The sequence below is a fragment of the Centropristis striata genome, chromosome 5, assembly GCF_030273125.1.
Source record: "Centropristis striata isolate RG_2023a ecotype Rhode Island chromosome 5, C.striata_1.0, whole genome shotgun sequence".
Lineage (NCBI taxonomy): Eukaryota > Metazoa > Chordata > Actinopteri > Perciformes > Serranidae > Centropristis > Centropristis striata.
This window is the reverse complement of record NC_081521.1, coordinates 31942466-31958525: the sequence shown is the minus strand read 5'-3', so window position 1 is coordinate 31958525 and position 16060 is coordinate 31942466. Positions and strand designations below refer to the sequence as shown.

The window sequence follows — 16060 nt, the reverse complement described above, 5'->3', positions numbered from 1 at the left end:
AGTATGCATGAAAGTGTTTGATTGGACAGGTGCCGGCAGGTAAATTTTTCTAACATTTCAGGTCACAGAGAAGTGAGAGGAGAGAGCAGATGGCACTCAGGAGGGGAACCAGAGTTGGTAGCATACTGAGACCCTGGGCCGGAAAGCTGTGGGTTAAGTCACAATTAACAACACAGGAGAATCAATAACTAAAAGAAAAAAACATCTATAAATATGTTATTAGTGTGTTTCTGTATGCAGTAGGTGCAACACAACTATTTAACATATAAACACGGCACACCTTTTCCTCTGAATATCCTTTATTGTTCAATCTACATCAGTTGGTCCTTGGACAAACTGCCTCCGCCTCATTTCATAGTTTGTAGGATACATTTATGACCAAAGAACACATTTCACACTGCTACAGATTGACAGAACTGCCATATCGAATGTTAAGATATCTATTTACTGTCATGCTGAGTGTTTTTATCAGTAGTAATGACTTACTGATGCTGTTACTGCTGCTAGTGTGGCTTCTGGCATAATAATGGCATCTATAAGTCCTGGTGGGTGGACGGCATTCCATAGTATCGTCCTTCTATGGTAGGAATTTGTACTGTAATTTACAGTTAGATGAAACTGGACCTTACATTGTCTGGCCCAGCGTAAAACAAATAGACAGACAGTGTAACATATTAATACTTTGTAGAAAAAATCATATGCATTGATACTTTCACCAATCCTCATAGCACAATGTCTTACTTGTACCTATTTTTATTAGTTGTGCAATATTTGAAGATAGTAAACAGCTATGATCGTATAGAGATCTTAATGTATCTACAGCTTTGAGTATCCTTTTGGTTATGAGGATTAGCATAGTCATCCTGTACCTAATAGTATTTCATGATTACATTGTATATAAAAAAAAAGACCTCCGCAGAGTGACACTTCTGTACATGTATGTGTTTTTGTTTTGTACATAGCTGTAACGGTTAGCTTTCATTTTCACATTGTCTCCCTCTGTCTCTCACCATATTTCATGGCAACTCCTTTGTAGCTTCACTTTGGCAGTTCAACCCAGTGGTGTGGATGGAGGACCCACGGCCTCCCTTGTCCAAACACTTGACTCTCAGAGAGTCAAGTCATCGCAAGACCTGCTTTCCTGCCATGCCCTCAGATGGGCAGTCTTGTGCAGCATAGTTCCTTGTATAGTCTTTGATAGTTTGTTGGTAGTGCTTTCGCAACTAACCAATGTTGTGCTAGTTTGTAGAACCCCCTTTGTCTGGCTGGTCTGTAAAAGGCCATTTCACAGTTGAGTCCCAAGCAGCAGTCTTGTTCAGGGGTAGGGTGAGAGACTCCAGAGGCTCTGAAGGGCCAGAAGTGCTGGTCCATTCACTCCAGCCAGATGCTAGACCAGTGGTTCCCAATATTTCTCTTCGCTTGCACTCAAAAGCTTTTCAAGCTCCTTCTACTTTGTGCCATATTTGATTTTTTTAAGCTGCAACCCATGCAAGACTCTCTGTAATCCTTATCATTAGGAAACACTGTGCTAGCCCAGATAGACCAGCCTTTTATGGCATGCAGCTAATACGGCTATTTCAGCTATAAAACTGGCTGTTTGAAGTATATATTTCTTGCAGCGGTATTAGACAAAGTACACTGTAATGAAAGCTGAAAAGACAATGTGTGTGATGGAAGCTTGTAATATGACACTTGTGAGCCATGTAATACATACAGGAGCATCTGATGTTAGCTGTATTAGCTACAGTTGCTAGTCTTTTGTGGTTTTAATGGCTGACTGGGGTAAAGGCCTGTATATGCTGTCGCCCTTCAGGGCCCCGGGACTGTCCTTGACCTTTGACATCAGGATCATGAACCATCTCTCAGGGAGAAGCTTGAACATCCAAAGGCCTTATTCAAAATCTGGATGCCAAGATGCAGGTCAATGAGAAAAGAAGAAAAAGTATCCATCCACGGTCTGCATTTACTTAAAGTAGTTAAGACGTACAAGTTTTCATATGAACAGGCAAAGTTGTCATTTTGTTGAACAAATATTCTGTGGAGGATACTTTTTCACTCTTGTATTCACTTGCACTCCCCTCTGCCTCGCTTCTCAGCTTTCTCTCTCCCTCTCTCCCCCTGTCCTTCTCCAGCTCTTCTTTTTCCTTCACAGACTGTTCTTGTCTGGCAACTCGGCTTCTGGACTGCGGGGAAAGTAGACGGTGGCTTTGTGCTCCTCATAGCGGTCGATGTGCTTGAGGTGTACCACCATGTGCAGGGCATAGGCTAAGACGAGGAGCAGGATCAAAGATGTCACCAAGCCCATCAGGATGGCTGGTGTCAGGAAAGTGGCACAGTCACTGGCCGACGCAAACTTGTCTGACTGCACATTGAAGGCCTGGATCTGGAAGAGTGAGAGACAAGGCGGAAAGATGAGATTAGGCTAAACTAAAGAGGACAACTGGCTCTTATTGGGCTTACCAGGCACAGAGACACTGGGCAGATGGACAGGTTGAGACAGCCTAGCAGATGGCTAAACAGACAGATTGACAGACTGCCAAACAGACGGTAAACAGACTGACTGACTGACTGACTGACTGACAACCAAACGGGGAACAAAAAAAGGAATTGGCTGGCAAACATACAGACACATGCACATACGTAGGAAACAGGGGGAAAGACTACACATATAACAGTGACTGTGCAGATATTACTAGAAGTTACACACCAAAGGCTGTGCCCCATGTGCGATAGTGTACCTGGAAATCAGTGAAAGTGATGTGCCAGTTAGCGGATGTGTCAGTGTGGGAGCTGGGCACTAGCAGGGTGTCATATTTGTGCAGGCTGCTGACGTGCTGGCAATGGTAGGATGAAGTGGCCGGAGCGTAGACCTCACTGGCGTTGAACGTAGCCTCCTGGGTCCAGTTGTAGTGGATGTGAACACTGTCTAGTGTGAACCAGTTTTGACCAGCTGCCTCATAAAAAGTGTTTGACATCTGAAGCCTGGTGGAAGAGGCAATGCAGTTAGTTACATGCACAGTCCAGGTGTATGAAAACCTTTAGATAAATGTCTGTTTTGAAGATGTTGGTAAGTGAAGTAAGCATTTGCATTTTACCTGATTACAAGACCCCGCAAGTCCTCCACATCACCAAATTTTAATGAAAGCCTGCAGTAAGACAAAACCACAAATAATAAAACGTCTGATATAAATATAACACAGTAACTTAGAGCAATACTCAACTGACCACAGTGAATATTCACTTATGACTGTCGTCTCAAAAACAGTACACAAAATATTTCTATGTTGAATACAGTGAACATAAACAATAAACAATGGTGGAATGAAACTAAGTACTTTTACTCAAGTACTGTACTTAGGTACAATTTTAAGGGTTCTTGTATTTCCATGTTCTCATACTTTATACAGCACCTCCACTCTATTATATCTTGGAAGCCAATATTGTAATTTTCACTCCACTACATTTGTTTGACAACATGAGTGTCAGATCCAAAAATAAATCCACTAATAAACTATGATATATGTTAAGCTACACAGCAGTATATGAAGTTATTAGAATCAGCTCAATCTGTATCTGCAACGTTAAAGCGAAGAACACATCAATGCAATAATAATTATAATCCAGTGACACTATATTGTTAAAAAATGAGCAATTCTGCATAATAAGTACTTTTGCTTTTGGTACATGTATATTTTGATGCTGATGTGTTTGTATGATTTTGAATGCTTTTTCTGGTGCACTGTGGTATCACTACTTTTACTTAAGTAAAAGATCTGAGTACTTCTTCCACCACTGACAGTAAGTAGTGCCAAACCTATGCTGATGCCTTGGCTACACATGAAAATAAGTGAGATTTTGTTATATTTCACTCTTGGTGCACCAATTGACTAAAAACCAAAACAAATTCCTTTAAACAAAACTCTGTCCCCAATTTTGACTTACGTAGCTTTCTCCTTAGTGCAGATCGAGCCTTTAGTGTCCACGGGTGAGTTGGTGTTGAAGACCTTCTCAGTTAGGTCAATAAAGGTATGGTTCCTGTAGCGGATTGCCAGGCGCTTTGCTTTGAACAGAATGCAGGTCTTCCCATTGTAAGACACGCTCAGTGGACCATAAGGCCCCATCAGAGACTGGAGCAGCTTCCTCTTACTGTGAGACATCCCTGGCTGATGCCAGTTAAAAGGCTGTAGACATGTGAAGAGAGAAATTAAGAACAGGATAAATAATGAAGCTGCAGTGAAGTGGGAAACAAAGCATATGCAGCAGCAGTTTTGCATTCTTTGACTGTCCTCTAGGGGGCGATCAGATTTCTATCCAGAGTCATATTCATAAGCAGTGTCCCATTTCAGGGGCTGGATGTAGCCCACAAAAGGCACATGTCTCAAAGGTTTTACTGATCGTGTCCATCTTTGAGTTGAGAGGATCTAGTACTACAAAGACTAGAACAAATGGTGTGTTTGTGCACACTTATCAAGAGGTTGAATCAATCATTTATGAGTTTATCACCAGGAACTTGACCTCAAATGGGCCAAATTTGTAAAGCCCAGTGGTCCAGGGACACCCTGGTAGCTCACTGAGTCCTTATTGAAGCAACTTTGGTTCAAGTCTAGCCCAGGGCTCTTTGCTGCATGTCATCTGCTCTTTGCCCCCGGACTTTCCTGTCTTTCACTTTAAAATAAAAACGTCTTTTAAAAACACGGCCACACTAGTAGGTCAGAAATGCAGACTTTAGAGCATCTAGCCACTGAACAGGGACACAGCTACAGGGTACATTCCTGCCTGACCATAACAATTGTCAGCACGATCTGTGCATAGCAAAACCTAGCATCACTTGATTTTGACCATAAAATGTATATTTTTCCAACCACCACTGAATCTCAAATGAGGATGGAGCAGTGTTGTCTTCTCTGTACAGACAATTAGCATTAAATAGTGTGTCCAGATAGATATTGCAGATAGAAACTGCCACCTCTAGCTTTTATTCTCATTGCTCAAAGGCCACATCTCATTGGAGGGTATTTGAGCTAATCCAGCACTATTTTACAATTAGTGGCAGTCACAGTGGCCATGATGGGGTTAATATTTGTTTCTTTGGTTGATGTGAAGTACTTATAAATAAGTGTAAAGGTGAGGTGTAGTAACGGAGATGACAATTTCCAAAATATTTAAAAGCTAAAGTACTGAATACAGCAGTTTGGGAGATGTTGCTGCAAGGAATCGGTTAATCTATAGAGCCTGGGTGCATTAGCTGATGCAGCATATGGTTTCACTGTAGTTTTTTTTAGTCAGAGTGGTCCTATGTGTGTGGGTGGCAAGGATGTTTTACCTCTGGTGAATGTGAGACCAACATATTCCCACATCCAAGGTCAAGGCTGAGTGAATATGCTCTGTTTTGTTTGTGTGCATCCCAGTGTGTGTCTGCATGTGTGTGTGTGTGCATGATAAGGATAGAGGGCTGATGGTGGAGCTGGTGAGGAGGGGAAGACAGCGAGTGTGTGTGTACCTGCAGTATTCTCCTGAGTGGGTTTTCATCTTCAGGCATCAAAATAACCTCTTCACTTTCTAAGCCATACCCACCATCTTGACCTGAAAACATGTATACACATTACTGCACCATGAAAGATTATATCAGTACACACATTAAGCAGATTGCAATGCTGCAATGCAGATTGCAACATACTCATAAAAAGTTCAGCCGATTTCACAGACGCCACAGACACACACACATAGAGATCCTGCGTACACCTCTGTGCTCTCGCTCCTATCTATTTCCAGTTGCTTTGCGTCATCACAGTGACTCATCAGCAGTTTATTTCACAGTTGCGGTATTGTTCAGTGTTTACAAATACTGTTCATCTTCTTCCAGCAACATATGATTTGCAATCACATAATTTAAAGGAATTTCTCCATCATTTTTGCTGCCTTTTTATCAAATAGCCTAAATATAACACATCTGAAATGCTTCTGAGGTGTATGGATCACACACAAGTCATACTTCAAAATCAATTTGTGTTGAGATGTAGCAAATATGTCTCCAGCATTGAGAATGAAATGTGTTTGTCAGGACTATCTATCCAACACATCAGCGTCAAAATTAACTTGGCAGGTTTGATTGAATCAGGCCTTGTGTCACAACACATTTGTTACTTACTTGATGTGACTCTTGTTGCTTGTTTGGGGTTCTCTTTGCTGTGGAAAAGAGAGAAAATACAGTCAGGAGTTGGGATTACAAGATGCAGAGAAATGTTTTAATAATGCTCCATAATGTACAGGATGCTTATGTAGCATTTTTCCTTGGGCAGGAAAGTTCATTGTCTACTGATGCAGCTGCAGCAAACACAAGGGGAAAAACAGCTTTGCAGGCTTGTCTGTCTAAAAATAAACACCTAAGAATATTATATGTTGTAAAATTAATCTTATAATGTGTAACAGAAGAGTTTGAATGATTACTCCCATGATCATACTTAGGTACCTTTATGTTAATAAACTAGTGGTGTTTTTTTTGTGTGAGATAGAACATAAAAACTTTATGGTTTTAGGTTGCTTGTTTTGTGTATGCCATGCCATTAACATAGGGATGCACAATATGGATTATTTTTTTCAGCTAATACTGATAGTTACCTGCTTCTCATGGTAGATACCAATAGCTTAATTTATATCACTGATAATTTCACATTTTCATTTTTTAAACAGAAGTCAGAAGGGCAGATGTAATTAGAAGTGATTGATTATTTAACATTCCATAGTCTTAACCAAACTAAATTTAACTGACATCACTATTGTTGTCTGTTGTCAAACAGTCCTGACTGGATTTTTACAGAGCATTTTGCCTAAAAAAATCAGGTTAAACACATCAGATATGTCAATATATTACTTGTTACATGGTGGATTGCCTATTCTAAAGGTGCATACCGCCACCAATATTGGAGTGTGTGGCTGCTGCTCTTGTTGAAGTAATTTAGGTATATAATAGGTAAATAATAATAGATTTTTCCCATTATCTGCAGACAATTTTTTGGCCTGATACATATCATGCAACTTTACATTGAAGCAGTAGGCCTATAGTTTGCCACAAAATTGCCATATATAAAGTATATTGTTGTATGAATATGAATAAAAGTAACCATAATAAAAGAAGGAATACAGAAAAATTTTAACGTGATTTACAGACTTATTGAATTACATATTTTGCAACAAACAGTAAATGATCGATAAAGGGGGGAACTTTGGCCATAGATTTCTACCACCAGTCCACAATTTAATAGCTTTGTTTGGTTGTGTATTTTGCAGGTATTTAGTCTTTGTGAGATGTGTTGCTTTGACTAAATGACTGATCTTTGATGTGGGACTGACCTACATAGTTCACAAGTGTCAGAGGACAAAGTATTTCCTCTTCCTTCACGTGTTTGCCCTCTCTGTCCTCCTCTCAGTCTAACTAAACCCTGTATAGCCTGGGACTTCTTGAAGTTAATCCTGATCCTTTTAACTGTCTAATCAAAGACGTAATACGCCAGCAATGGGCTTACAGAGCGGCGCTGACATGGCCAGTTTTGCTTCTTGTTGATGGTCCACCCAATGACTGTGTGGTCTGTCCCGGTCTGTCCTTAGCGATCATCTGGACTGGCTTACTAATCTCCACACAATAGCCAGTTATAATGGACTTGTAAGAGGTAAACCCTAAAACCTGTGGGAGCTGGCATGATAACTAGCTTGCGTCCTTTGTGTCACCTCACCAGGAACTACTTCAGTCTGTTTGTTTGTCAGCTTCAGATCATTTCATGAATTGCAGCACAATAAAAGTGAAGTCTTTAAAGACCTTCATCTGTGTTGATATTATCTTTGTTATTTTTATTTGAATAGTAACGCTATGATCTTGTAGGGAAGGCCTTTTTAGTAGACTCACAAGATAGACTGAGAATGACCTGAATATTTATTGAACACCCAAAAGCCAGACAATTACTGTGACTATTCTTGTTAAGAACTGTTCATACTTTGTTTCCCTGAACCAGACACTGGTGCAGCTGCCCCACATACTGTAGTTAAGTGATCCATGAGGAACAACTCCAACCTACATTTTGTAATAAAAAGAGGTTATTAAAAATGGCGATTCAACCACTAAAAACCTCTGTTTGTGCCATATTACTTTTTATTTCCACAACCGAAGTGATTTGTGAGAGGAGAGTTACATTTAAAATCAAGTTGTTACATTGTCAGTCTTTGCATGATCTTTTTCCATAATGTGATCGTGTGGGCCTATGTGTCTTAGAACATTTTTTTCCACTTGCCTTCATTCTCAAAATCTCAAACTGTTGGGCTGGATCCGGGCCAGATCCAAGGAAATGTGTTTTTTTTTTCACGTCACTGTGACATTTTCACTGATTGGCTCAAGGGCCGCATTGTTGGCTCATTCATCCATGGATGCCTTGCACAATATCTCAGACGCAGCTGTCTACTTTTTTTTTTCTCAGATAGAACAGATTATGCATCACTCTGGTATTCCATTCTGACATTTTTCTAAATTTCACTTATTGTCCTAGGACAATGTAATGTCATTAGCGATCAGAACAAGATGAGCAGACCTGGGCAGCAGCTAACAGATGAAAAGGTATTAATAATTCTAATAGCACTGGAAGTTACAGATTTAGGCTGGGTTGCCAGACATATCAGTTCCAGCAGCCTGGAGCAGTTATCTGCCCGTCTGGTGCAGTTTCCACCTGGGCAATATTGTGTAGTTTAGTGCCAGATGGATTAGGATTAGCGGTAAGCACAGGCCAGGTCCACTGGAGCCCAATTGTGGTAGCCCAGAGACGCAGGTCCTGAATAAGATGAAGAGATTAAGGCATGATGTCATTGCCCACGGCACTCTGGACAGTTCAAGCGCTAATTAAACATCTGAACTGACCTCCGATATCATGTCTAACTGGACAGCCATCCAGTAAATCTGAATTTTGATGATTGTAATTGGGATAATTACAAATGAAGACCATTTAGTTAAAATTATGTAACTGTAATGTCATCACAAAATGTGCTTTCCTTCATTATTAGACATATTTTTTTGACCTATATTCATTGAATTTAGTATATTTAGTATGATAATCTTCTTTTTGTACTGTTTGTGATCTTTATTTTTTTTTTAAATCACTGCTGATTTTCTTTTCCATAAAAGTACTTAATGTTCTCAACTGAATGAGTAGAGCAGAGCATGTATGAGGAAACAGATACATATACAGGATCAAATTCTGCAGGAAGACAAGCTCATGGTATGCAACATGTAGACGCAGGCTACTCTGTCATTGATTTCGACTTTGTTTCAGGTCACCTATCACACAGCTGTAGAGTAATCGTGTGGGTTTTCTCACAGTAAATCAAGTTGAATTGAATTAGGCTCCGAACAGATAATGACAGCTGCATGACAATGTATTAAGAATGTGAATGAGTGTGAGATCAGCAGGGAGGTACTATGCTGTCATTTCTCAAGCTCTTCAACCTATATTTTTAATTATGATTGAATTAATTAGAGACTACTTGGGATATATGTGCCACCCTCTGTATAAAGCCTTATTAACCTGCTTGTATCTACTATTTCATGGGCGACAATATGACAGTCTACTTATATGATGGATCCAAATATTTACATTTTCCCAGGTGAATGCTGGGTAAGCACGTTTGTATATGAGTAAGCTGCCAAAAGCACTATGCCTTTGGCAGCTGGCAGTTGTGACTGAAACCTCAGCAGCATGGTAGGTACTTGGACACTGCCCACTTATCACCTGCACTGATACGTGAAACCTTATAAATCTGACAACATTAAGGTTAAAATCCCCGTCAGAAATCTTGAATTTCATATCTGATTTACTTATTTATTAATTCATGTAAACACTGCGCAGCTACAGTCTCGGATTAACAACTGTTTGTGTCATTGTAAACAAGCTGCATATGTGCCCTCCCCTCCCTCACACCAGCCCATCCCAAACACAAGTGAATAAGCACTCCTTCCTCTGCACCTAGGCCTCAGCTGGCTGAAAGGAGCCAGAGGAGTCTGCGAGCGTGAGTGCTAACTAAAGCCCAGCCGTTTGTTCCTGTGCCAGTTTCGCGAGGTCAGCAACCCAGGACTGCTGCGGTCCTGTCATTGGCTCAGCCTGTCACACGGTGCCTGGGTGCTGAACAGGCCCTTTATATAATCAAAGCCATGCCAGAGCCACTCCTTGGCTCACCTCGCTCCCTCTGCATATATCCCTAAATATGTGCGCACGCAAGTGTACACACATGCACCTACACTTAACATATTTTCGAATGACCGGCGCAAGATTGAACACACTGCGATGCTCGTTAGTCTGTTATCATTATGGATATTTTTATCTAAGTAAATGGCTTTTAAATATTAACTACCAAGAGAGTCATTTATGCTACTAATGGTATATCGATCAATACAGTTTAAAACAGTTTATTCACTGGACGTCCTTATTCAAGCCCAGGGATGGATAGCTGACTATCATCCTTCTCTATGCCTCTGCCGTGTGCTGCTGAGCAGAGAGAAGGTGTGGTGCTCGCTCCCCAAACTTGTAAACAAATCCTATTTGCTTCTAGTGCTGGGCTACTGCACTCAGACTCTCCAGACTCTCTGTAAACCAGGATCAGCCCATCCAAGTCCCGAGATCCTACCACAGGAATACAGTGCTGGGGAGCTAGTTTTTAGTTTTATTTAGTATATTATTTACTCTTTTCTGTGTGGTTAATGTAGCTCATCTTAAACTATTTTCATAAAACATATATGGTTATATTTAGCAATTGAATGTGGACATTTGGCCATTGCATTAAGCCTAGAGCCATTGTCATTGTGTATATCAATAGTGTATCAGGCTACAGTGACGTGTTCTTCTACTCATATTTCCTTATATTATGCCTACATGAAATTTCAAACCCAGCAATGATAGTATTTCACAATGTACAGGGTGAACTACTTTTGCGAAGTAATGTTAATCACAAAGACAGTATTATTTGGGGTGGTATATGTCAAACATGTTCTTATTTCATTCCTTAAAAAGCGCTCAATGGTTGAGGTAAACTCAAACAGGAAAACATCTTAATCCCACACTGTCCAGGTGCTGACCTATTAATAGATTTATTAGTGCAGATTAAGCTTTAGGAGTTTACCAAAGTGCCGCTCACAGCCCTGCTGCCATTTCAGCGTCGCTTTGTTTACAACTTCACATTTGTCCTCTGGTCAAGTGCAAGAGTTGTCTAAATCTTCCAACGCCTCTGAGATCAAGTGACTCAGTGGTGGTGTGGACAGTCCAACATCATGGCTGCACTCAAGCAAACATCTACTGGATATTTGCCTTTGACGTAATCTTTTCTCATTAAATATTACGTGAACATTGTTATCCAGTGATCTTTCCTTGAAAAGGGATCACTGATCAATCTTCCACTGGAAATCCAATACTTGGCTCTCTAACCTGTGTTTATATCTGGGTCAGTTTGTCAGTGTTTAAACAATTTGAATTAAGCACATGTTGTCTATACTGTGACAGATAAAACATTGATCTGTTAACTATGTTACACTGCAGAGCTACAAAATGGAATAAATATGCATCAGTAAGTGTTGCAGTGCAGTGTGTGGCTTTGAAGCACCTTTTACTTGTTATCTGCAGTTTACAAAATCCTACAAGTGGTTTCATTTCCATAATTTCACATTTATTTTGTAGTTGTTATGTTGTTTTTTGAGAATTAGTTCATATGGAAATGTACAATTCTTGTGTTGGTCTAATCGTCCTGACCCCATTCAGTCTTTGTAAATGCGTCAGTGGCCATTTTTCATTAGATAGTGTGAATGATTTAATGTAATTTGAGTGTGTTGTAGCTCTAGCAACTGGGTCATCTCTAATTGACTTGATTAATTGTGGAAGAAATTTACGGGGCCAGGTTATCTAAACACTGGTTTCATTGGCAATTGAAATGGGATTTTATTGTTATCATGCAACTTTTATTTATAAAACTGTTTTTGCGTACTCATTCATGCCACTATTGCAACATTTGTGACCAGTTTTATGTGATATCCATTTATTTCCATATGCTCTCTTCAGAGCAATAAAAGAAAGCTTGCAACACCATCAATATCTTTTTTGCAAACAACCATAAACTACAGCTGCAAAATCTCATCTTGCAGTAGTTTTCCTCTCATTCTCTATCTTTGCCTGTGTTGCTGATAGACTCGGTTTCTAAAACAACTATGGACCTCCTAATCTGTATCCATATTGGGATCATTTTGATCAGAAATGTACAATACTTGGATTATTTTACGTATAAATTATATAGTTTTAAGTATTGCTAGCATATTGATTATTATAGTTGTAGAAAAAGTGGTTGTCAAATCATGTATGACCCTTTAAACTGCAATTTTTTTGTTTTAAACAAGAAAAAGTGCACTGAAAATACTATTTCTGAAATATACTGTAAGTATCTGGATGAAAATGAATGGGGTTTAGGTAGATAGACATAGTAGATAGATATTGGATCATCTCTGGCTAATTTTTTTTTTTACTTTTTCAAGCTCTTGTTCATTTTAGTCCAGTTCCATTTTTTTCACCGCACGTGTCAGTTACCACAAAAATCTGTCTGTCTGAAATTTCTCTTTATTATTCTCCTGCAGCTCCATGTCTATAAGCAGAGGAGGTTTCTAACTCACTGTACCTTTCCGTCTGCATTTCTAACCAATGTTATGCACCCTACAAGGCCTCAGAAATGAAAGGCATGAAAGGCTGCTCTTATATAACAGCATCTTGGAGTGTGTCAGAGCTGTGACCGGGGACTGCAACTGTTACGTTGCAGAGTTACGTACAAAGTTTGATCCGGGGAATAGGCTCTAAACCCCAGGAGAAATTAATGTAGCCGCTCTCTGTCGGAGAGACTGCGGTGAAAAGTTGAGATAGTGATCTGTCAGGATTTCACAAACACTAGATTGAGCCAGAATGAGAGCAATCCCATGAGACATTTTATATTGAATTCTAAATCCAAGTTATCTGTGCTTTACACTTGTAAACATGTGTACAGATTAGATTGTTTGTGCAATAAATGAAAGCATGACAGCAATAATCTGTCATTCTCTGAAGTGTGTTGCTGTCATGAACAAGTCATGAACAATGATTAAAAAGCAACGTGTCAGAAATTGGAACATGGCTTTGAAGCATTTGCGCTATAGAGGATTGTGTGAGCTGTGATGCATGGCATAGTTTCAAGAGCCTTACATGGTTTTGGCACAGTATTATTGCCTTGATGTCTCTATAAGCAGGCAGGAACTAGTGCTAGAAAAAGGCCCTGGCTGCAGACCCAGTCCCGTCCCTGTGACACTGTTGTGAGTGCCCCCAGGTTTGAGTTCTGAATATTTTATCCAGATTTGACCTGCAGGACTGCATGTGCATTATGCAGACATGGTCGGCTAGAATTCCCTTCTCCACTCTTTCTCTCTCTCTCCCTCTTCCTCTCTCTCTCAATGACTGCATCAGTAAACAGACCCCAACAGACCATCCCTGATGCATCCTCTCCTCTCCTCTCCTCTCCTCTCCTCTCCTCTCCTCTCCTCTCTGTCCAAACCTTGTTTACCTTCCCTCCGTACTGCTTCCCCTCTTCTCTCCTTTCTTCTCTCCTGCAGGCCAATTGCCCCAGCCTTATTTAGCTCCCTTCTGCCAGCCCAACACTACTGTACAGAGACAACAGCCCCATCCATGATCGATGAGCAGCGTCTGATGCAGTCCCCAAGACTGAGACAAACAAAGCCTCGCAGCTCAGCTCTCTCTGATACACCAACACTGCCTGCATTCACCATTTGTGATACACTCAAGGTGAGATTGGGGAGAAGGGAAGGGAGGCGAAGGAGGGAAAGAAAGACCCTAAGAGAACACATCAGCATCCCAGCATCCCCGCATGCATCTCCCTATACCCCTCCCCCCCATCCTCCCCTACACCCCTCCTCTGTTCACAGCCATAGAGAGGATGGATTTACCTTCTGTCCAGGATTTCAGGCACTTCGTCATAGATGAGTCCCGGCTGAAACTCTTCCTCAGTGAAGGAGAGCCCAGGCCGGCTGAGAGCGGACAGCAAGGCGAGGGAGCAGAGGAGGAATGCGTGTGCAGCCATTGAGACAATGAAAGGAGACTGCTGCTGGTTGAGCTCCGCTTCATAATCTGCTCTCCTAGCAGTGCCTGACTCCCAGCTTCTCTGACTGTCAGCAACCGCGGCCAATCACCAGCGAGCAGAGCTGATCAGCGTGCGTCACAGTCCCCTCGCTGCACCCTCCCTCCTCCTCTCCCCTCCTCTCCTCTCCCTCCCACCCTACTCCCTTCTCTGTCATCCTCCCTCTGCCTCTCACACTCTGCTCACCCTCCCACATCCACTCCTGTGCTCTCTATCTTCTCCTCCTCTGTTTCATGCACACATAGCCGCAGGCAAGCCCTATGTATAGACAGCGGCTCATTCCTTTTCGGAGCACACCTCATTATACCTATGCTACCTACAATTGAAACACTCATACACATGTAGACACATGCTCATGCTCCATGAGCACGCGCCTGCACACATGAGCACGCTCTGTCACAGGAGCAGGCTCACAGACACACACACACACACACCTCTGTGGAAAATCACCTGGGAATGTCAAGGTCAGATTGGGCAGGAGGATAGGAGGATGTTGACATGACTTTAGGTGGCCACAAAAAACCACAGCCATGACTGCATGACCTAGATCTCCAGCGCACTGCCACAAAGCAGAATTAATTCACTTGATCTATGTGTTGTTGTGAGCACTGAGAGGGCCAGCGGCTGAGGAAATTGTCCACTGAGGCTGCAAATATGGATGACAGGAGCAGCTGAGCAGCCGTGAGATGAGACGGGAATGAGGGTCCAACCCTGACGACCCTGACTGCTGATCCAGTTTCCTCCTCATTATTTAGCCCCCATTGCGTGTGATGCCTCAGGATCTTGATACATCCTCTCATATCTTTTATTTCCATATCCGATGATATGATGATTTTCAGAGCAGAACATTAAGAGTGGTTATATAACGGAATGTTGTGACCTACTATCATGGTAGATTTTCACATTGATGCGTGGCAATGATTCACACTAAAACTGTAGAGCAATTTGTTCTCTTATATAAATACTTATATATAATATATGTATGTATATATAGAGTATGTGTCATAGTCACAACATATTGCATGACTGTATACTCATGTAAACAGCCAATACCTGATTGTTTTCTAGGATTATTTGAAGTAAAACAATATCAAAGCCAATATTGAGTGAAATACTGAAACCCAAGACATGTTAGTAGTATTTTGTTGCAATATAACTCTTCTGTTTGGAAATGGATAGATAGGTGTCTCAACAATAAACCTTTGGAATGATTACCTGCCTGGGTTATTATTAGGAAATTATTTAGGCATGGATTGAATGAAAGAACAGTTTTAACACCAGTAAGATTTAGATTTTTCTCTATTTTTTCTCTATTTTTCTCACTATCAATGTGTAATGGTTTGTTGGACTATATACATATCATTTAAGTTGCGTGTGTGTGTGTGTGTGTGTGTGTGTGCTTAGAGGGCTAAAGTATTGCTGAGTGTGTGAGAGGTCAGCCGTGTCTCCTAGGCCATAACATGAGGTGAGTAACATGAGGTGACTAAAGGCTGCCTCAGCCCTCTGCGTCTGCCTGCCACAGTCACTTCAGCGGGGCCAGTGTGTCAGTCTACTGGAGGGAAAGTGCAAAGTAGACTGTCACTGCTGCCATCACAGAGTGAGTCCATCACAGAACATCCCGCAGAAAGACATCCAGGTGTGACGACTTTAAGGGAAAATGTTACACTCTGATGTCTCATGACATTAGAGTCCCACACTGGATCCCACACGCCCTCATACTGAAACAACAGAATAGGTTCTTTGCCAGTGACTCCCAAAACAAAATATATAACTGTTCTATTTAACATCATGAGGTTTAAACATGGTTAGCATTGTGAAATGGAATGGTGAGGTTTAGGCAACAAAACTGCTTGGTTAGGTTTGGGAAAAGATT

The 16060-nt window shown here is 41.1% G+C and overlaps 1 protein-coding gene across 1 annotated transcript; it reads right to left on the bottom strand.

Moving 5' to 3' along the window:
* Positions 1-281: 281 nt before the first annotated feature.
* Positions 282-14209, bottom strand: atp6ap1lb (ATPase H+ transporting accessory protein 1 like b). The gene is made up of 7 exons (XM_059334071.1): positions 13997-14209; positions 6149-6186; positions 5501-5583; positions 3943-4181; positions 3096-3146; positions 2739-2982; positions 282-2383 (listed from the first exon to the last, which is right to left on the bottom strand). The coding sequence occupies exons 1-7, from the start codon at positions 14128-14130 to the stop codon at positions 2147-2149; spliced, it is 1026 nt and encodes a 341-aa protein (XP_059190054.1). The 5' UTR covers positions 14131-14209; the 3' UTR covers positions 282-2146.
* Between the last annotated feature and the right edge of the window lie 1851 nt (positions 14210-16060).